This window comes from Cannabis sativa, chromosome 8 (genome assembly GCF_029168945.1).
Source record: "Cannabis sativa cultivar Pink pepper isolate KNU-18-1 chromosome 8, ASM2916894v1, whole genome shotgun sequence".
Lineage (NCBI taxonomy): Eukaryota > Viridiplantae > Streptophyta > Magnoliopsida > Rosales > Cannabaceae > Cannabis > Cannabis sativa.
Genome location: NC_083608.1, coordinates 35,948,816 through 35,972,858, shown reverse-complemented (window position 1 = coordinate 35,972,858; position 24,043 = coordinate 35,948,816). Strand labels below are relative to the sequence as shown.

At 34.5% G+C, this 24,043-nt stretch overlaps 1 protein-coding gene across 1 annotated transcript; it reads right to left on the bottom strand.

Moving 5' to 3' along the window:
* Positions 1-3,077: 3,077 nt before the first annotated feature.
* Positions 3,078-23,649, bottom strand: LOC115699405 (nuclear pore complex protein GP210). The gene is made up of 41 exons (XM_030626796.2): positions 23,105-23,649; positions 22,690-22,955; positions 22,336-22,502; positions 22,022-22,238; positions 21,253-21,599; positions 20,665-20,847; positions 20,395-20,533; positions 20,141-20,289; positions 18,967-19,078; positions 18,287-18,882; positions 18,075-18,198; positions 17,693-17,970; positions 16,928-17,038; positions 16,693-16,755; positions 15,992-16,183; positions 15,202-15,261; positions 14,988-15,056; positions 14,656-14,802; positions 14,429-14,548; positions 14,049-14,171; positions 13,270-13,425; positions 13,126-13,188; positions 12,910-13,043; positions 11,787-12,201; positions 10,962-11,064; positions 10,726-10,838; positions 10,473-10,544; positions 9,820-9,895; positions 9,518-9,625; positions 9,256-9,394; positions 8,702-8,785; positions 8,396-8,612; positions 8,126-8,180; positions 7,646-7,737; positions 7,430-7,490; positions 6,980-7,311; positions 5,400-5,445; positions 5,147-5,310; positions 4,936-5,035; positions 4,665-4,834; positions 3,078-3,936 (listed from the first exon to the last, which is right to left on the bottom strand). Exons 1-41 carry the CDS (start codon positions 23,293-23,295, stop codon positions 3,352-3,354), a joined length of 6,939 nt encoding a protein of 2,312 aa, XP_030482656.2. The 5' UTR covers positions 23,296-23,649; the 3' UTR covers positions 3,078-3,351.
* Between the last annotated feature and the right edge of the window lie 394 nt (positions 23,650-24,043).

Below are 24,043 nucleotides of genomic sequence, written 5' to 3'. Positions count from 1 at the left end.
TATTTAATTTATTTATAGGCATAGCTTAGTGGTTTCATACATCTCTTTACAAAAGGAGGTCAGTAGAACATTTATTTAAGAATATTTTATTTAAAAATAATTTTTAATTTATTATAAAAAATTAATCTCTAAATTTTATATTAGTTATACATTTTATAAGTCCCGTATTAACAAGATATACATCTATATAAGAATAATTACATTTCAATAAAATATATTTACAAATTTATTTATGTAGAATTAATAATTTTATTCTAAATTGTAATATATGTATAAATAATATATTTACTTAAACATAAATCTATTATAATTGTTACATTGACATTTTATGGCGGTTTGAATATTTTTTAGTATAACTCTATTTTTAGTTATAACTTCTCAATTAGAATATAATTTCCTTGGTCCAAATGTATTCTTGGATAGAAGTTCTACTGTATATATAAATATATGAGCTGAAGTTGTTTCATCAGCTGACAAAAAATAATAAAAAAAAATTAAAAAAAGTTGAGTTTGACTTGAATATTTTTTATATAGCGTAAAAGATGTATTATATATATATTTTTAATTAAGTAGCTAGATTAAGTATAAAAATTCAAATGATCAAAATCTAATAGTTTAATATTTTTAAAATTAATATTTATTGTTAAATTTATTTAGTAACTATCAATGGGTAATACTTATTGAAAAGTGTTTCATTATTTCTCAATGAATATTACCTATTAGCTATTAGTGGGAACTTTTAAAAAATAACTAAAACTAAAATTTAATTTGCACTGTATTGGAGTTCTCGGAACTTGTCCTCTGCAGGGAGAAGTATGTTGATTAGCTCTGTTCTTATGACCATACTACTTACTGGAGTCAAATTTTGCTTCTTCCATCAAAGGTAGTTCATGAAATAGAGAATATATGTAGAAGTTACTTATGGAAAGGTACAAGCCAAATGGTTCGGTCAGGAAACATTGCTTGGGCTAAGATCTGTAAGCCAAAGTCAGCAGGAGGGATTGGGTTCTTGAGTATAGCTGATTGGAACAAAGCTGCTTTAATCAAGAACATCTGGTTAATTGCAACAAAAAAAGACAACATGTGGGTCAAATGGGTCCATAGTGTCTACATCAAAAATGAAGATTGGTGGGGATACAAAGCCCCTCTCCAAAGAAGCTGGTATTGGAGGAAGTTAGTTGAGCTCAAGATTGAGCTCAAAAACCGAATAAATCCTGCTATCTTTAGCAATAATAAATATATGATTGTTACAGGTTACAAAATGTACAATCAGGCTGAAAATCATTACCATTGGAGCAAACATGCTTGGAATAGACTCAATATTCCCAAGCATTGTTTTGTGGTGTGGATTGCTTTGCTGAATAGACTTAAAACAAAGGATAGGTTGCTCAAATACCATATTGAATCAGATGATAGATGTTTGTTCTGTCATGGGAATTCTAAAACTGTTGAGCACTTGTTCTTTGACTGTTCTTTTTCACAGGAATGCATACATCTTTTAGAGCAGTGGTTTGGTTGGAAGATGGCCCTCACTCCATTACAGGAGCTGCTTCGGAAATTAGACAGAGTTAAGGGATACAAATTTCGAAAGAGAGTGATTATGGCTGGTATAGCAGTATTGGTGTATAATATTTGGCTAACCAGAAATGATGTATTGTGGAATGAGGGGGCTGCTAGTGTCTAAAATATTTTTCAGCAAACAAAGTGGCAAGTTAGGAATAGAATTTCTTTTGTTATGCCAAAGAATGGAAAGAAAGAAGAAGTTGAATAGTTTGAGAAGTTGTAAGTAATAGTGGAAATTGTATAGAATCATATGACATCTCTTGATGGTCATTAAGTGTAAAAATTGTTTGGGTGGAATGAAAATCTAATTCATCAAAAAAAAAAAAAAATTGCGCTGTATTTCAAAATCAAAACTAATCCAATGTACTTTGCATATTATCTTCAATTTGGGGGGAAAGGTCAAACGGTTTAGACCCCTTTTGAAAAAGAGAAAAAGCCATGCATTTGAGTGGTCTTATAGGTCTGACCAGGAGCTTTCAGTTCAGTTGGGTAGGGGTGTTCACAAAGTATCCGATCCAATCCAATCCGCACGATCCAATCCAATCCAATCTGCAAAATGCGGATATCCGCACTTGTGCGGATTGGATTGGATTGAAAAATCTAAAATCCGCACTTGTGCGGATTGGATGTTGTTTGACCTCAAAAAGTAACCGATCCAATCCAATCCGCACTTAATTATATATATTTTTAAAAAATTATAATATGTAATATATATTAATTAAAAAAAGACACAAACTTCTAATTTCTTAATCTTTTTTAATAATATATTGAGTTGGTGCATCTTATTTATTTTGTAATAAAAAATACAAGAAAAATAATTCTTATTCACATATACACAAACACATAAAGTTTAAATATATATATACTAGGTTATTTATTTTAGTAATTAGATACGTATATATTTTAGTGTAAATCTAAAGATAAGTATATATATATTGATATATATGTATATTGATTTAATTTGTATATAAATAGAGATGGAAATAGATTATTATTGGAGATTAAGAAACAATAGTCTTTTTTTAATTTTTTTCTATGAAATATTAAATAATTCATTATTAAAAAAATAACCGATCCAATCCGCACTATTGCGGATTGGATTGGATTTAAACTCTTATGCGGATCGGATTGGATCCAAAATATGAAATCCGCACTTAGTGCAGATTGAATGTCGTTTGACCAAAAAAGTGCGGATTGAATCGGATGAACACCCCTACAGTTGGGTTCCATTCCAAATGTAAGTCACAAATCAAACATGATCGAAAAATAATCAATTGAGAAGATAACCACGCAAGGATGAAGACTAGAGTAGTGATAACAATGGAGAGTTTGAGAGTTGTACTCCTTTTAAATTGTTTGTTAAGACAGATTATGTAAATAAAATAAAGCAGAGGGTCAAACTACTTTCACTAATAAAAAAAAGATTCTAAATCTAAATGCTACCACTACCAGTCCTCTCTCTCCTACAAATATCAATAACTGATTTCCAAGTTTGGACCAGTTTAAAAAATGTCTTCAACAAAAACTAGTTCTCATGGATGGCTTTCATAATCAATAATGGTCAGACAAATAATAAGGGTAATCAGATCAGTTGGTATGTAGGACTAAATCGAAATATTAAACCTCAAATCAAATAAGACAAATACCAAATGCCTTGACGACAAGAACCCAAAAACATAAATAAGTTAACAGAGAAGAGAGTTGAGGATGAAAAGCTCAATGCTACAACTTGAGAAAATCATATCGCCGCTACATTTTCTCTTAAAAGTCCTAAGAAAGTACAACAATCTATCTTCCGTACGGATGGTACCGACCATTCCCTGCACCACCACCATACCCACCTCTACTTCCATGGAATGAACCTGCACTACCACTACCACCATATCCACCTCCAAGGCCAGCATCGTAGCTGCTTCCATAACCACCACCACCACCACCACCAGCCGGGCCGCCACCACTACCATATCCACCATAATTCTCACCAGGACCGCCATAACCACCTCCTAGATCGTAGCCTCTGCTAAAGACTCCTCCATAACGTCCGGAGTATCCTACTGAGGGCTCCCCCCTGTAAGAGCCAAAACCACCACCGCCACCCCCACCTCCACCACTGTATGCTCCATAGCCACCAAATTCATTTCCCCCATACCCACCATACCCACCGTACCCCCCGTAACTACCACCTCTACCACCATAGGCCCCACCAGCCGATCTATAACCGCCACCCCCACCACCACCACCAAAGGTACCACTACCAAATCCTCCATAAGTGTCTTCATACCCACCACTAAATGCAGACCTGGGATCATTGTAACGTTTTGATGGGGGTGGAGGTGGGTTTGGCTTCTTCGGTTCAGCCTTCTTGATCTCCACCTGCAAAGTAACAACACAATATTACCTTTTATTATAACTCACGAGTACTAGACAAGTCATAATCTACTGATTTCTTAGATAAGCATGTTATGAATGATGTTCATTGTTACAAAACATCAACATGTGCCAGCATTAAAGTAGCAGAAAAGGCATCATGTCTCAAAAACAAAATTAAAACGTAAACAACCAACCTCTGTATGAAAAGAAAATGTTTATTAGACAATCACGAAAGGCAAACCTTTTGCAAGCTTGACTCCAAATAGTATACTTATTAGTTATTAGACAATCGAAAGCGGCAAAACTTACACAAACTAAACTTCACATAGATGGGTAATCTCATCACTCCATTAACAAATTCTCAAAGAAATTGACAAACAAGACACTGAGTTTTGGTCTTGACTCAACACGAAAGAAGATGGGAGGGATGAAAACGAAGCCCCTATTGAGAATTTTTCATTTAAACATAATTACTCAACACTATCATCCACCAGTAATTCCATTCTATTGAGGTATTTGGGTAGAGAAAACTCCAAGAGTCAACCAGCATGTCTACACAATCTTAGAACCAACTATTATTACTGAAGGAAGCATTGTAAAAGCTTGGGACATTGTGAAACATAAAACCAACTTCATCATAAAGTCAAGAAGTTATAAAAAAGACAAAAAACACTATAATTTCTATTGAATAACACAAGAATATAATGGTCAAGGTCTTAGGTCCATCTTACCTGAGCCCCAGCCATCTCAAGTTTGTTTCCTTTGGCCAAGAGATCATCAACTGCTTGCTCAGTTTCAAATGTAATAAAACCAAAGCCACGGGAACGACTAGTTGCATGATCTCTCATAATCTGATGTTCCTTCACCTCTCCAAACTCTGAAAAGAATTCTCTAAACTCATCTGCCCATATACAACAAGCACACAAGTAACTCAATGATCAATATGACAGAAGAGCATGCTGTACATAGAAATCTCCTTGAAATAAACACAAAGAGGTTCACCTTCATTAACTGTTGTGGGAATCCCACCAACAAATATCTTCTTAGTCTTGAAATCCTTAGACCCAGCAGCTCCCCTCGGTATTGTCCGTTTGATTTCCACCTAAAAGAAAAGAAAAAAGCATCAAAGACCCACAAAGGAAATACTCCCCATAAACCAAAGAATCTCTAAATAAATACTCAAAAGAAGGAATAAACACACAAGAAGCCTTACTTGTTTTCCGTTGATGACATGAGTGTCTTGAATAACTTTATCAACAACAGAGGGGTCAGCGTAGGTCACAAACCCAAATCCACGGGGTTGCCCTGTTTTCCTGTCCTTCATTATCACTGAATCTATAATCTCCCCATATTTACCGAAGTGCTTAATAAATTGTGCTGCATTTCAAAATTTTCACAGAGCTTTAATTACAAACACCAAAACCAAAACTAAATCAAATCAATCTTAAAACGAACTAACAACTTACCAGAACTCGTCTCTCTCGCTAAACCCCCTATAAAGATTTTCCTACAAATTACCAACAAAAAAAAAAATAAAAAAAACGGAGTCTTCCACACATAGATTCGCTAAATAAATCCTTTCAATTAAATTCCTAAGAAAGAAGAAAATAAAAATTAAAAAAGTAGAGAAAAGAGATTACCCAGGACTAGCTCCGTCACCGGTATGAGGTTGAGACTTGTAGTCTTCTTCTTCGTCCTCATCTCTGCGGTCTAACCTTTCGGAGTCATGAGCTTCTCCATTAACGTTTTGTTCGTTAGGTTGTGAATCCATTGGGGGTGTGGTCAGTTGTTAAAAACAGTGGGTTGGAGGCCGAGCCGAGGGGTTTGTTGACTGATAATGAATAAGCAGCAGGAAATGGTGAAGAGGCTTCTTTTGGTATAATAGCCCTAGAGTTTTAGAGGTGAAGAAGGAAGCAGATGTATGTCGTTGGTTAATTTTGGGTTTGTGAGGCGAAGCCCCTAATAACAAAAGCCCTCTTTTTCTTTCCTCAGCTACTTACTGGGTGGGTGGCTACCAAAGGAGGGTACCCATCCCATACATACACACTTGAGAGGCCATAATAATCTACTGCGCAACGCCCCACCCTATGCCCCCATTTTATTTTACTACTATAAGTAAATTGATAGTTCTTCTCATTCATAAATATAACTATACTCATCGTTACTCGTTAGTATATTTAATAACCCTCTTTCAATAATCATGAGGTGAATGTCCAAAGGTTTCAATAATCATGAGGTAAATGTCCAAAGGTATGTGTTATGTGTAAGTGAATTATTTTTGTTCTTATTGTGAAGAGATTTGATACTTATTTCTTTCTTTTTGTCTTTTTTTTTTTTTTTTGGCTAAAATCGACACTCATTTCTTTTAAAATTACGCCAAAATGATATTTCTAATAGAATCATTTTAAATATGATTTTTCTTAAAATAAGGTTACATAATTTGTGCATATAAATATTATCTCCTATTATTTTTTTAAAAAAGTATTCCTATTTGAAAGATAAATTATTTGTTATGCTATTTTTTTCTTTCTTTATTGTCTCAACATACGGTGAGAAATTTGGTAATGATTTTGATCCAACACTTTAGTAGGTTTAGTGGCGGAATTTTTTCACTTTATAATAACGAAACATCACAAAGTGTTCCAATAAATATATATACACATTAATACGATTATTTGTCCTCCCACAAGGAAGTAGTAAATTATTATCATAATTTTTTGCTATAACGTAATGGATTTATGGGAGCATATAAAAAAATGATAACATAATTTTAATATCTTACACAATTGTATTTGTAGGTGATTTTGCAAATAGCAGGAACTATCCCATATGTTCATGCGGAGCCGGAAATTCACCCGTTCCTAGGAGATAAAAAATACAAGCAACTGACTTAATTTACATAAAACACAACAAAATCTTGACCCAAGAAAAATGCAAAAATTCTAATTTCAAAGGAGCATTTCTCAAGGGTAGGAGGTACACCGCTACAGCATTAGTCCTACTTGTAATAATTGTAACAGATTTAGTAAGTATTTTGTGGATTAAATCTCTGCTGCCGCCTGTAATATGGAGTCTCATCTATTGTCCTCCTAACATATTCCATGAAAGGCTGTGGTGTTTTAGGAGACTGATCAATCAAACCAGTAGGAGTGCTGCTGCGATCTGGTGTGACCGGAGGTACAAAATTTGAAGGAGGGGGAGGATGAGTGGCCTGAGATCTACCAGGCTTATCTAAGAAACAGATGAAAATGGCCAATGTTAATACTAGTACAGCTACACATCCAAGTATGCTTGCCCAGAGGGATATATTTATGGAGCGTTTCAAAGGTCCTCCTCTTTCTCCAGGTTCATAGCTCACATCAACTTCAACTTTCTGGCCTGCATTAGAAAGACACAAACACATGACAAGTTTGTCATAAAACAATTTAGAGATTAACGCCCTCTCTCCCTCAATGAGTCTCATCAGTGCCATAGCAATAAAAAGTACTAGGCTCACCATTTGCAGGAAGGCTGATGGTGATTTTATCTTTAAACTTCTTGCTTACTAGCACTTTGACCTGAAAAACAAGGCAAAGGAAAAGGAGATCCCCAGATAAAGTAAAAATCTGTACTTGGAAGGTGGACTGCTATGTCCACCAAGAATAATATTGCAGTTTTAGTTGAATGATGCATATAGCACTTCCAAAAACAAGTGTATAATAACTGCACTGACCTCATACTGAGCACGGCTCCCAGATCCAAAATCTTCTTTATGGATGAGACTGATGAGTAATAAATCCCGCTCACGCCAATAAATGTCAACACCTGCAATTAGAAGACAGTCATATCAGACTCAGAACAAGGTGTTTTATATACAAGGGTCACCTTACAAGCACATGATACATCATGATGGTAGCAAGAAAAGGCTTGGGAAAAGAAAACATTTCCCATCCCTCTTCTTGCCCATATACTATCGTGAGCACATGCACGGCTATCATTGTCAAAACAATTGTTCCAACTAGCACACTGATGAACTGTTGTGTTTTGGGGCTGGGACATGGATGTTCACAGTAAAGAGAGACAAAGTAGAAGATTGTAAAAAAAAAAAAAAAAGTGGACTGGATTCCTCAGTCCACGATTTCTATTACTGAACCAAATGTGAGGTACATGAACTGCAGAGAAATAGTGAGCTACTCAGCAAAAGAAATGTCACCTGTATTCCCCAAGACGGTTATTACAGTCTTGTTAGAATCCGCTGTCAGCTTTAACTGCATTGCATTGCAAAATGTTAGTTCATATCAGAGGAAATGAACATCCTAATATGGAGCTAAAACTACTTTGTTCATTGACAAGCACTCGCATTTCGTAGAGTATAATTCTTAGCCAATCTTATTGCTATATATTTCAAATAACCATTGGTCAAAAAAATTAGATTTAAGACGAAAGAAATGAGAGCTTAATACTGTCATGTAAGACATTTAACCTTGTCCGTCCCCAACATGGAGAAGCCTCCAACAAAAAGAGCAGATGCAGATCCTTGAATATGATCAGCTTCTCTCAATGAGGCATAAATGGAGATAGGTATTTTTGGCTTCATGGCATTTGTCTTAGGCATCAAATGAGCCAAATGCTCTGGCGAGTAGGGAAAAAACAGGCAATATGAATTACCAGTGCTAAGATCCAACCACGGCTTTGCATACCTTCAGTACATGAAGCAAAGAATACCAAAAGAGTTCAGACTTTTTCTCTATAAGCAGCCAAACATGCCAAAAAAGGACAAGGAACATACCCAAGAAAAGAAGGGTTTACTCTGCAGTCATATGCAATTGCATCAATATCTCCATGAGTTATAGCCCTTTTGCTGTTTGAATTACTTTTGTTTGCCAAAATACAAAAGGAGAAAAAAGTAATGAGCAAAATGCAGTCTGAAATCAGAAATAAACTAACAAGACAACACTTTTCATCCAATGTATCTTCACATCATATGAAACATAATGATGACGCAGATGATAGTTTTAAGATAATCTTGTAGCATATTTAATCAACGGAATGGACTTTGGACTAATGAGCATTCCATCAAAGTGGAAAAATTCTACTAGACTGTTCAACACTGGTTAAGAGATCAAGGTGGTGATGTAAAACAAGCCTGCAGCAAGAAATTTCAATAGGACAAAATACATTTTCATTATCGATTTATTACGTCAAAGGAACTAGTTACTTTACGAAAATTATCCTGCTCATTGTTTTTCTGCATGTACACACTAACCGTAACAGTAAATTACAGGCAAAAGAAAATGAGTTGTCCAACCCGGCAACCATACCCACAAAGCCATGTGTACAAACCTGAACTTCACAAGAAAGCTATATCCGTTTGTAGGTGAAGGAACGTTTGTTAGCAACTCTTTCGGAGCATCCACAGAAACATCCCTTGATAGCACTGTCACTGTTGTTCGCAGATTCAAACTTGAAGCTTCGAAATACACTGTTTGCACATAGCAAATCAAAACTATTAACTATCAATATAGGAAAGGATAGGGGATACTGATATATGTGCAAAACCAGTTCAGTGCAGTGAAGGATACTTAAGCTATCTTTCGCCCATTACCTTGGGTTGTACCCTCCCCAACTGCCTCAGATATTCCTGACAGCATCTCGACAGATATTACACTTGAATTGGCAGTTACCCAGTGACCAGGAACATGATCATTTATCCCTAGCATATTAAAATAATCAATGTGAGCTTATCTGACCAGAAGCATGCAGAACAAATATCTTAACTGTGTGCTCATTGTAAATGCATGGTTAACTTATGATCATTCAACGAACACAATCTGTTGCTATTTTTCCTTATTGAACTATCCAAAAATTACAAGTCACTGATCAAAGTAAATCTTAGACAAAGTCCACCTTCTATACTGAAGTTAACACGACTTCCTTTGGGAAGAACTGGATTTTGAGGATAAATGTGGGCTCCAACTGCAATCTGAAAGGAAAAAAAGAAAATTATGGACCAGTAAACCTTAAGAGTAAATAATACAGTAACAGGCACTAATCCCAGAAGAGGAGAATCCATTATAGTAGAAGACGGATCCATAATTCAAGTAGAAGCAAAAACAATTGTTTAAAAGTGCCTTCTATATTTAAGACAAAATTTTCTGAGGGATACACATTAACAGAGAGAAAAATATAAATGATATACATATATGTAAAAAAACTAGGAGTTAGCTTATCCTAATCCATCACGAAAGTTTTTTAATCACAACACCACTTTGGCACATGCACCCAAATTATGATTGCAAAAGAAATTGTGAGTAAGCTCTCAATAAGAGCTAGATAACATAAAAGAAAAAGCATTATGTAATTTGTTCTTGTGCATAAAATTATTAACAATTATCAAAGGTAAGAAGAAGAACAAGATGCTTGGACATACATATACATCTATATCTATTTGTCTATAAATATATATATATATATATGAATATCTTAAATAAGTTAAATAGCTAAAAGCAAAAGGCAGCATCATGGCCCACTAAACCCATAAATGCAGTTAAACAAGATACCAGCACGTAGTCCGATTTCTGTAGAATATTATCAATTGATATTCGCAGAAGAGCTCTACCATGTCGTATAGCCTACAAACAGATATCGAAAGAATCAGTCATACCAGAAATGTAAATAACATGGAAAACATTTTTTACTTTACGCATTATGGTGAAGCAAATAAAATCCATTTCATCAACCTGATGGCTGCTTAAGTTCAATCCTTTTCGAATGAAATTTTGAAGATTCATAAATTTCAAACGACCACCATACCTTAATATAAATATTTCCACTGCCATCATGTGTCTTGTTTATGAACACAACATCAGGGTAGTTAGTTACAACCTCAAAGAGAACAGCGTCATGTGCCTCATAAAAAGGGTTTCCTGGTTTAGTACAAAAGTAAAGACTAATCAGAATATGAATCATATCCACTGTCAACAGTAGTGGCAGTTAATGCATATCCACTGTCAACAGTAGTGGCAGTTAATGCTACTGATGATAGATACCTAGAGAGTCTCTGTAGGTTACTGGAAGAGAAATTTCAGAACCAACAGCAAGATTGATTACATGAAAAGGAAAGTCCTCATTTGCAGCTCTAATTTGAGCCACCTGCTCAGATAATCCATAATAACTAATTAATGATCTTGAATAGATAACAAACAACACACATTTACGCAAATATTACAAAGGCAAATTACCCCTTAAGCTCCTTCTATTGGAGTCCACCAATTTAACCAACGAGTTTAAAAAATGAACCCTCAATTTTCTTTATAATCATAAATTCCTAACTTCAAGTATATTAATTTCACTTTTTTTATGTAATGGTTTGATAATATTTTTTTTTTTAAGAAATAGTTTTGGATTTTATTTTTTTAATTTATGTTTATCAGTTAGATTTATAAACTATTTACAAAATATTATAAATATATTAATGCACAAAAAAATGGCAAATATAGGCTATAGCTTTTCAATTTGCTTTCACTTTATCTAATATTTAAGTTGTTTAATCAAATCCTATAAATTATATACATAAAACACAAGGTTAAACTTGGTAACATGTTTGAACGGAGAAGACCTAAGTGGATTTCTCTTTTACAAAAGTAAACTCTACTGATTAAAGGCCCTAGGATAAAATGAGATATTGGCATTGGTCAATGCTAAAAATGACTGCAGCTCAACAAGCATATCAACACTCTCATATAGTTGTAGCAAATTTACCATTGGCAAACTTATGATAAATTAAATGAAAGGAAATCATTTTAAAATGTATACTAAGAAGAATCCATCTAAGAAAAATTATTGGTCTTGGACATAAGACAAAATATCCATACCTCAGTAACTTTGACACAAGCAGCAACCTCAGTTCTACCAGTGGTACGATCTTTAGCCTGAATGCAAGCAATATTGTTACTTTCTGCTGTCCTTATTCTATCTCCATCAATGGAAATAGCATCCTTTGGCACAGCTTCGCCCTTTTCATAAAAAGTCCTCAATAAAGAATATAATATAGTTCCTTTGCGACTTTGACTGTCCCATTGACTATATGAATCTGATGATGACAGCAGCAGACTTTTTGTAGTATAATGGGGAGGAAGAACCCATGTTATTGGAACTCCAAGAGCGAGAGGGAGCTCGGGTACCACCAGCACTGACACTGATGCATTATAATTCTTCGTTTGCAACTTAGATTTAGAAGATTTAAATTCACATGAGAAGGAGATTGTAATTTTTGTCCTCCCTGCAGATCTAGAATATGGGATAATATTATGTATAAATATATAGATTTAACTAAATAATACATTTTAATAAGCATATTATCATGTAGTTCAGAAAATGTGTCATGTTAAAAGTGTTTACCACTAATGTTGTAATAATATATAGATTTAACTAAATAATACATTTTAATAAGCATAAATTTTGGATTCATTGTTGGTTGCAAATGAAACAGTAGAAGATTACAGAAGTAGAGGCAAAAGTGGCTTAGTTTTCAAAATCGATTTTGAGAAAACCTACGACCGGCTTGAGTGGAGCTTTTTAGATAAAAGTATGTCAAATTTGCTCGCAGAGAAAAAAATGAAGGAAATGATATGAGAAGTTTGTCCTGAAATTTTAGCTATAAGAAGCATAAGAGAAGATATTTGAGTCTAAAACCTCTATCTGACTTTCTGTAAGATTTTTTCACTTTACTATTTCATAATTCATATTTTACCAAGACATAGAAAAAGAAAGTTTGCTTGTCCTACAAACAATTGCTTTTTTAGATGCCCCCCATCCCCCTATCATTCCTCCTAGTGAAGATGACTCCAATTGGAAGCCCTAGGTGTTGAAGAAAGAAAAGCTAGGATATCGTGATAGGCTACACATGTTGTGATCTACATCTTATTTTATTATAGTATGAATTATAAATGAGATAACAAATGTTTTGAGGAAAAAAAATCTGTAATTTGTACGTACCTTCCATACAAGACATTGATATAACCAAGCTCATTTTCACTCAAATGATTATTGGGTTGAACTTTCTCCGGAGTATCCAACTGAACCTTATGCTTATCTACATTTAAGTGCTTTGATGAATAGAAACTCAAAACCTGATCAACAAATACAACATGTTCAGTGTAACTTTAAGACACAATTATGTTTGCAAGCACAAGTAACAAAATGAGGTCCAACCTTCTCATCTTCTACAGTCCACTGGTAATTCCTGCAAAGCTCATAAAATGAAAACAAATCACCCTGAAAACACCAACACAAATTAATATATTGATAAGCATAGGTAATTGGCATGAGATTCCAATATTTGTTTGTATTTATTACCTCAGAAAACAATGGATATATTGGCATCTCACGGCCAACAGCAAGCTGCTCACTTTGTACATTCAACAGCACTGAAGAAGGAAGGCCAACTTTGACGCTTCCATATGCTTGACAAATGACAATGCCTCCATTTCCAAAGACTGAAGCAAGAATAGTCTGAGCACATAATATAAGACACATATATCAGATAAATGTAAATGTAATAATCCTTCATCTTTGGAAGCAATGAGAAATTATTAACTCATGACAGGTCACAGGACAGATAAACCCTTTTTTTAGACAGCTTTTTATGCTCAGGGTAAGATTAAACATCATTCTAGTGAAGACAAATTAAAATAAGCACGATTGCAAGAATGACATTAACCGAACCACAATCTCACCAATCATACATGTAAAATAATTCCAACGACAGAATACCTAAAAAGGACAATTGTCAAGCATCCCATAGTTCATAAGTTAAAATGTTGTCAAATCAGAAATAATAATCAAGGACAACTCAATGAAGAGTCATCACGGTAGTGTTGAACACAAAATTCTAAAGTTTAAATATAAACTTATGTTACGGGGAAACTTCATACAGAAATTATAAATGCCAACAATTAAAAATGCATCTGCACAAGTAGCTAAACATTTGTGAAAGCTCTGTGCTAAACAAAGTGCATAATTTTATTTTATTATTTATTTAATGAAACAAAACATTGAACTTGTATTAATGATAGAGGATAATACAACAAAAGAGAACAAAGTGATTCAAATAGTATTCACTGAAAATCACTTACAGTGTTGCCAGAAGAAATTGCAGAAAGGCGCCCAGAGGATTTCTGAATTGTTGCAATCCCATCCTCATTACTAGTATACTCAACCGATGATACACCAATTGTTGGACCTCCTTCCACAGTAAGCTAAACAAACCAAATTTGATTACAAAATCTAAGAGACATGAAAGAGAACATTTTTTCAAGTGACCGGGCCCAAAAATAAAATAAAAAATGGAAAGTTATGCATATTAACGTTTCCATGACTAGAGAACGTAAAAGGGCAGGTAAAATAAAATTCATCGTTTAATTTCAAACAAGCACATTGAGCTCCATAGTATATTAGTAGCAAGTAAAGCTTTGCTAACCTGATATAATAAAGTAAAAGAGGTGAGCATACATACCACAAAATATGCACCTGGTGCAAGGAAGATATCTTGAGGGTGAATTCTAGGTGGTGCATACACTTCAATCTTTATTGGCTGGCTTAAAATTTCATGCCCAGAGTGCCGTACAGCTGTGACCTGATTCAAGTAGTAACAGTAAATTTGCATCACTCCAGAAAACCCAATAAAGAAATTGAACAAATGTGAAAAAGAACAACATATTATTACAAGGTTTATGAACTTACATAAAGAGTTGTAATCCCCAGATGTTTTGCCATTATTTCAAACTTTGGTGCATTTAAATGTCCCCCATCAAAGCTTAAGATATCATCATTACCGACAAATCCAACTATGGGATCCTCAATATGAACTTGGATATTCATGAAAGCAAACTGCATATAATTTTCCTGTGAGTTAAGCTGACTAATAAACACAGTGCATTACATAGCATAGAAATATGATGAGCTAGCATGAACACAAGAAAATATTGGGAAAAAAAGGGTCCAGAACATCAACAAAGTTATACATAGTGAAAGTAAGTAGCATATAATACACAATATTATAAGCCAGTCCAGACCTGGGAAGAGTCAAAAGCACTTCCATCATTTATGCCAGCCATTAGATCAATAGTCCAGGAGCTTCCAACCTGTAACAACGTACAAATTTCAGATCAGCTTCAGAAAATACTTTAGCAATGTTTGTATTTCCTCATTTTGTCAAACCCTTGAATATGGACGTCAAAAGAAGACTACAAAGTAAAGAGAAAGGAAGATAAAGAACAAGAAGCATACCACAAGGCTAATTTCCTCATGAGACATAATTTTAATCCAGTCTACGTCTACAACTTGTACCTACAAAATAAATTATCTCCATGAGAAGTCAGAAGCTAAAGAATGAAAGTCATTACAGAGATAAAATGATATTAATCGCAGAAAAAAGAAAGTCTCATCTCGTGTAATACTTTACAGCTGCAAATGATTCATTTAGAATGAATATGACTCATTTGAAACTGAGAGTATGATATGTAGTCTTTAATAAATTGGTTTAGGACAACTTTATAAACTTGCAAGAAAGGGTCCTCTGCAAACTCTTGCACAGCAACCGATGCTTGGAAGCTATAAAATTATGATGTATTATTTTATAGCATTAGAATTTTTTTCATTAGGATAGCATTATTTAATGTAATTTTGGTTTTTTTATATTAATAAAAGTGGTGTTTTGATGTATAATGTATGATGGCAACTGGGACTCTTTGATTGTGCTACTCCAAATTGCATGAAAAAACTACAGCAGAAAGCTAAAATTAATTCAACAGTAATACTGTGCCAAAATCAAAAGTCTCCATTGAGGAAATTAAACTTGAACACAGAAAATGGCTCAAGAATTGCAATTTTATTTTCGAAATTGAGCCCTTTGTTCAGTAAAACATTCTTTTTTCTTAACCAGCATTAAAAGTAATAGTTAATACATGGATAATAAGTGAAATTATATAAAGGGGAGAAATGAGAAATAAAAAGCCAATGAGCCAAATAAAGGTCTACACAGAAAAATATATCAAATGGATTTGTAAATATTAATTACCAAAGCAGACGCGGTCAATGGAGGAGTAAGCCCAATATCATACACAGTCACAACCGCTGTGCCCAGCCCCTTTGGAGACAATATCAACTGTAAGCACTGTAGACCTGTTGGAGGTTGAACGACTTCTACGACTTGAGTATCATTCACAAATGCTTCTAAGAAGCAGCTCCCACCAGTGGTTGATAGATTAACCTTTGAAAAAATAAAAAGAAGCAATTATGCTGTGGAAGGTTATAACAAATGGAATTTCTAATAAATTAGTGAAAGAGAACTACATAAGCCAGAGCGCAAATTAGTGTAGTGCAATCACCTATACATTTATGCATTACCCAGCATTCAAAATGTATGTTACTCTGTACAAGACTCAAAGCTCTTGGCCTCCCGTAAATATATATGAAATAATCATACATCTGTAGCCTATCATAAGATTGCAATTAAACAGATGTCTACTTGCAGATTCTACAACGTGCATAATTTAGAGCACTTGGTCAAACACAATTAGGCATGTTATAGCCTCCATTACCCCCTTTTGACCAAGTATGAATAAAAAGTACGAGGCCATATGATTATGCACTATTAAGGAATATATGGTCCTCCTAAAACAAGAAATAGTTGTTTTGAGAGAAGTAAGAAACACGCTGATCAATTTGCTATATGACTAAATTAAATACAAACATTTTATAGCTAGATATAAAGCGTACCTTAGCATTGGGGTTGAAAAATAGCAAATTAAACTCTGGGCTGACCCTCAAAGTAGAAACCAGCTGTACAATTCAACAGATTAAACAAGAGAAAAGCTTCAGCAAATGAGATATAAATGACAGCATGACTATGAAAACACAAGGAAAAGAAGACAGAAACAGTGACAAGGAATATCAATGCATTTCTAAAAGTGTAAGAGCTTCTCTTGCTTGGTCTTAACTCCAAACAAAATACCTGTAAACGCACTCCATCCGTAAGAACATTCTCTAAATTCTCATGCAGCTGAACATAATTATTCTCACCAGTCAAATCACCAGAGAGCATAGCAATAGCACGAACAATACACTGAGAAGCAAGATATCAACATTTCAGCTCACACCCATTATTAAACACATCATACCAAGGAAAACTTATTTTTATAATATTCATACATTGAAGTGTGTCTAGAAACTAAGGAAGTACATTAACCAGGTTAGATAATCTGCAGAAAGAGAGAGGGGGAAGAAAAAGAAGACAATTTATAATCTAATGTCAAATAAATATATATTACTTTATCATACGAAATAAATAAGATAATGGTAGAACTGCAGCTCAAGAAGATAACTTAGAATTGAAACCTGTCACACTTTTTAGCATGGAAGGAGGGTGATTTACATAACACAATCATGAACATAAACCCCCTATCATAACTCATGCTCAAACGAAAGTTTCACAACTGACTGGGAAATACATCTAATCATTCAATACTGAATTGATCCAATATCAATTCACAATAAATAACGAGAAATGGAAATCCAACTTCAATAAAATCTTTAGCCCATCTCAGGCCATGGGAACAAAACAATTAACATGCTTGCTATTTTCAGTAAAATCTGAGTCAAAACTTATCTTAGTAAATTTTCCTCAAGAAAATTCACAGTAAAATCATGCAAATTGGAATGCTTTGTAATAAATGTCAATGCAGATAAAAACAGACAAAATATCAAAATTTGGTTGTACCAGCCCAGATTCATTTTGCAAGCGCAAAAACCTCTCCCAATTGTACTTAGTCCCCTTGTAATTATCAGTGTCCTCCCAATAAGCTAAGCCATCACAACTACTTAGTTGCCACCTCAAGTAGATAGAAGAGGAATTTGCAAAAGCTTCGCCAGTATTGCTAATTCCAACAGCAGCTAATCGAACTGTACGCCCATTAGCTACAGTTATTGGGGTGCTGCGAATTCGTTCTGAACTCCGGTCAGCTTGAATTGCAGTCCGTATAGTTTCAAGCCCATTTACTGAAAAACAACATGTCACATGTTAAAGGAAAACATGGATAAGTAAATATTCTAAAAGCAAATCATCACTGCATATAGCCAGACTAAAGGAAAATAGTTTATACCAGGTTCGTCAGCTATGACCGCAATAGAATCTGGAATGCTACAAGTAAGAGACAACAGAACTTTCTCTAATACTGGTTGAGGATGGTCATCAGCCACCAGATTACCACGTTCGAAAGCAACTTCCTGAATCATTTAAAAAGAAATTAATGTCTGCAAGACATTGAACTGAATCTAATGAATTATGAAGCAAGTATATTAGAAAGAAAATTACAAAGTGTCCCAATGCTTGGCATGAAACTCTGTACAAACTCATATAGCCACCAGATAACTGATGCACACGAACTCCGACATCCCCTCGATCATAATCCTTATTCAAAGTGTCTACTCTTTCTATGAAGTCAATATTTTTATCCCATTGTTCAGGTCCACCAACTAGCATAACATCTAGATATGTTTTAGGAGCAAGGAATAACTTCTCCAAGCTTTCCATATTATTACCAGCTTCTGCTTGATCCAAATCAAACCAATAACCACCAAATTGGTTTCCATCACCTGCCTGACGAATAATGAGTGGTGGATATGCTGCAATACGTGAAGATGCTTTCAAAATAATTGGCCCATGAAAAGAGCTATCAAAATGGTCATATTCTTTAGAAAATGAGGCATGCAACAAATCGCGACCAGCACGAGATGCATATATGCTTTTCCATGAACAAGGAGGACCATGAAAAGCTGTGAAGAGGTCAGCATGCCCTAACACATCTAGAGGAGGTGTCTCTTTTGTTGTGTTTCCAACAATGAAAAATTCGCTTCCTGCTTTCCACTTTATGAAGGAATTAAAAGCATCACATCTATAAAAATAGGCACCTGCCAATAACATACTGCAGTTATAGAAAGTTGACTAACACTTAAACAAGGTAATACATAAAGTAATGTAACCTAAGGCATTACCATTAGGTGCTTTCAATGTTACAGCAGCTTGGAGATAAGATCCTATAACAGTCTCGACAGGGAAGTTTCGAAGCATGACCATAGAAGATGGAATGGAAACTTCAATGATCACCTAATATAAATTACAAATAACATATAAAAACTAAGATAAAGAGAGGGACACTTAACACATGGAAAGTAAAGATGCAATTATAAAAAGGTAACATGATCATACATTTCCAATTACTACAAGGCGCAACGACTTGATGATACTTTTAAACAATTGGGTCTAAGGAACATAGGAGCTATATATAAATACAAAAATAATAATATATATTTGTATAATGAAGACAAACTGTTTTATAATGAGTCAGATTTTCAGCCACTAAGTCGGCACAGAGCACACATCTAGCAAGTATTTTGTGATCCATACAAAGACAATAATTTGCAAGAGAACGCACTGTAATAATATATATTCTTAGGACAAAACAATTAGCTCCAACTGCTTTAAAACAAAACAAAATTACTTGTATAATTAATATGGTTCCTATTATAAGAAGATAGAGTGTGTAATATCTAGAACTAACAACTCACACCACGATAGTCTGGTTCTTTCAGACAATCGTGAACACCTTATGGTCACCCTAGGTTCTTTCGAAAGCTACATCCATGGAAAGCATTAACATAAACACCTTATGTTCACTTCTGAAATTCCAATTATGTTTAATGGCTTCAAACTCCCTAAATTCCTTTCTAGAATTTCGTCCATTACTCATTAGGTTATGAAGATACTACCATGACACGGTGGGGTCATGTCATGGTGCACTCTTCGTTCAGGTCCAAGGTCAAAAGGGCCATGGAAACCCTGAACAACCATAAACTCACGCTACGATCAGAAAATAAGAGATAGAATTCTAAGAAAAACTTATTTTTAAATAAAATAAATGTACTCTAATTTTGGAAAGACAAAGGTAAAAAGTCAAAGCAAAGCCTCTAATGTTTTTTATAGGTTTGATCAACATAACAACAAGAGCAAAAATAGCAACAAAATTTTGCATACTGCATATGTTAATGAAACAAAATTTACAAATGAATGAGAGAGAAAGAGATTGTTTCAATCATTCAATGTTCACTTCTATTTATCCAAAAAGCTACAGAGTGAGCACATGTAAAACCTAAACAGTAAAGATGTTACCTCATCATAGTTGAATGAATCAAAGATAGACAAAACTCTAATAGTAGCTTTACCAGGCTTCTTAGCCTGGACAACTCCAGAAGTTGACACAGATATTGTACTCATGTCTGAGGAAACCCATTTGTAATCCTTTGATGCTTTAGCACAGCCTACATGATTGAAATAGAGCTCGGGCCTATTAATGACATATCATGTAAATAATTGAGTGTTCCTTACAACAACAAAAAAATTAGTGATGGTAACACGCTACAAACCTCCTGAAGCCTTTAGCTCCAGCTCTTGAAAAACATTGGGAGCCCATGGTAGGATAATACTTTGAGATGCACCACTTCTTTTGTCAAAGTGAAACTTCACTTGATCACAAACCATGACTTCTTGGACTACCTTGAGAACCTGAAGGGGTTATTTATCACTAATAGTTACTACTAGAAAAACCATTAGTGTTCAAAACAGATCAAACAATGATGGTAACAGCATAAGATACTAGGATTAAATGCAAACAAGAATAAACAAAAAGGCAATACCTCTTTCATTTCACTATGCTGACTAAAGTAGTAGCTTAAAGTTGCTGTCAATTTTCCCAGTCCCTGTGAAGTTGCTTCCAGAACTCTGGAATTTTTTCTGCCATATGTGGATGCGATATTATCTGAAACTGGAATCATGTTCCAATTGTCTGTACGGTCATCATACAAGTTGATATCATCGCTCTGCATTCATCAAATAAATTCTGAGCAAAGTGCAGCTAATGACAACGAGAAACAACATGGTACGAAGATTAAGCGATTATAAAAAGATTGCGTAACCTTTTTCGCTTAGTTTATTTTTCTGTTTTTAAACAACATGATTTATACATTCCTAAGCAACACAGAATCTCACAAATTATTTATGGAAAATCCTAGTCCAGGTTCTTACTACAGATCCGGACCAAACAAAACAAATTCTAGGAAACAACAACGAAAAGTTTCAATTTCAAAGAAGAATGGCTCATATTGAGACAGAATTTTAAGTTACCATATCTTAGACAGATTATGATGCAGGCAGGTCACCTTATGTTCACAAGAGAGAGAGAGAGAGAGAGAGAGAGAGAGAGAGAGAGAGAGAGAGAGAGTTACCTCTGTTATATAGATTTCTTGTGCATCTGATCCCTGTGAAAAAGCCCTTATCTGGATGAGATATTGGTGACCAGAAACAACATGCCACCTCGCCTTGGACGAAATTGATTCAGTCCCTTCCACCAAATGATCAGATATAGACAAGGGTAAAATGTATAAAGAAATAAAATCTGGTAAGACAACATTAAGTGATGACAATTGGATGTGCCCTGCAACTCTTGTATCTTCAACTATAACATTTGTTACTCCTAAGTGTAATGCGTTGGTTGAACCCATCAGTGAGTCAACCTTTGCAACTGAAGAATTTGAAACTGACCATCGATGATGGGGTGACGGCAAAGTTACCACTGCATAATCCCAAAAAGTAAATGAGTAAGCAATCACAACTAGACTAAAACAACATAATATGAAAAGCTCATATAAACCTAAATATGTATACAACTAAAGAATACCTTCAAAATTTATTTAACTAAAGCAATACTAGAAATAGGTAATGTGGCTAACATAAAATTCTAAATTATATAAAGAATGTTATACATTTTGCTAAAGACTCAGCTAACATTAATAAATAACATAACACACAATGACAGTAAAGTAATGCTCAAACATGTGAACTCAATGTCAATCTACTAATTAGCCTTCACGATAAAGAATCTATCAGTAAGTATTTGATTTAGCATATTTAAACTTGAGCATGTTTTAACAACATATCTCAACAGGTACAAAAGAATTGAATGGTCGAATCCCCAAAAACAATTAATATATAAACCTTGAGGATTATTTCCACGGATAACTTTTAGACGATAACTAACAACAGCACCAATGAGGACCAAAACAGGTGAGGGAGGTTCAATTGACATTGCTTCTGCCACAGTTAGAATAATCTTATCTGCCATATGCTCAAATGTTGGCTCAAACAAATTCACAGAAACAATCTCATGCCCAATTTCAATTCCCTTCACAACATAAAGATCCGAAAATACACCCTGCATTACAAATTGAAACATTAATTAGATAAAATGAAAATAAGAAAAAAAAAATCTCATTCCATTGCTTATTCTTATCAAATATCAACAATCATACACTGTCTTCAAGTTTGATCTGCTTATCTAAGTCTCCACAAAATCCGCCACAATCACTTAGGGGAGAATCCTTCAAAGGTACATGAACAAGGTGATTAGTCAATTCATTTCTTTCAGGCCTCAATTGCCACATGAACTGTAAGCCCACTAATGAAGAGAAAACATTTTCTGCAACAAATAACCAAAACAAAATTAGACGAAATTCAGCAGTATCTTAAAGCCTAATGTAAGTAACTAAAGAAAAACCAAAGTACAACATAGTGATGGTTGGATAATGTAGTAACCAAAGGAGATACCTAAGGAGTAATCAGGATAATAATTACACTAGTAATGATCATTGACATTTTATAATTACCTTCAATATCAAAAGCACGAACACGGAGAGTGGCAAGCCCGTCTAGATCAAGTTTGACAGAGTTATGAAAAATTTGGATTCTGGAAAACTTATCAATGAAAACTTTGCAACGAATAACAGTTCCAGTGTGGACATCCGCAGCATATACAGCTGTCTCCTTTCGACCACTATAAGAAGCAACGGATCTCAACCGCGCACTTGTTGAGCAGTGATTACTCGAATTGTATTCAGGTATAACAGATAAAATGTCATGATGATCCCACGACCTATATATTTTAACCACATTAACGGTCAACAACCAAAGAAAAACATTTTTTTTTTCAATTAAATAAAACAGGGAACAGTAATCAGAGTCTAATTGATCACCGTGATCGTAACACTAAGTACAACTCATTTCAAATGTGGTGAAACATACCATTTGAAGCAACCGTCAGTTCCTTGAAGCCTGTACTCCACAGGATGAGTCATCCTGGGAGGCAACAGAATATTCACATCAGTAATGTGCGGACCAGAAGAGAAATGCGACGCCGTTTGGGCATGGCTCGCAAAGAGAACAAGAAGACAAGACAGCAACACGGCGTTCTTCAACATCATCTCCACAATCATAAACCATGAAACTTTTTCATGGCACTGGCGATGAGATTTTTTTTTTCCTTTTCTTTTTTAAGTGTTTGTCTAAAAGAAAGAAAGAAAGAAAGAAAGAAAGTAGACAGAGACAAGGGTTTAGGGTTTTGAATGGTGGGAAACCGGGGAAAGTGGTGAGCTACGTGGCAAATATTGATTGGAGGAATAATGTTTTACACAGTCGAGCACAGGTGAGGACGACCTATCCTGATTCCATACTCCAGACTCCAGAGTGAGTGAGCGCTCATGTGCCTTCCATTTTAGTAAAAAGTCGGTTCTTTCTTTCTTCCCTGTAAACTTTTTTCCTTTTTTAAATTAAAAAAAAAAAAAAAAAAACAAAAGGAAAGTTTCTTGAAAGATTCACTTTCCTTTTATTTTGTGTTGTACAAAAAAAAAAAAAACCGTTGAAGATCGCGCCATTTTGACGCTACTCTCTTAAACTGAATTTCCGAAAGTGTCCCCGCTCACTGATTGAACCGATTTTTCACCTGCATCAATACGATCGTCGTTTGCAGATATAACGACGTGTACTGTTTTTAGAGGCCCAAACCGTCTATTTTATGGTGGCTGAGGTTGGGCTTAAAATCCTTTTTGAGGGAAAATGTGACGATTTTTCGAGATTTTTTTAAAAATATACTTAAAATATAAATAATTACAAAAATAATTTAATAAATTTTAATTATGATAATATTTTATCACGCTATTAAAAAATATTTTAATTCTAAAATAA

Coding starts and splice junctions, on each gene's coding strand:
- LOC115699405 (XM_030626796.2), bottom strand. CDS start 23,295: ATGATTGTGGAGATGATGTTGAAGAACGCCGTGTTGCTGTCTTGTCTT. Junction 22,239..22,335: donor AGATCAAACTTGAAGACAGT/GTATGATTGTTG, acceptor TTTGTAATGCAG/GGTGTATTTTCGGATCTTTA. Junction 13,189..13,269: donor TATATCCATTGTTTTCTGAG/GTAATAAATACA, acceptor TGGTGTTTTCAG/GGTGATTTGTTTTCATTTTA.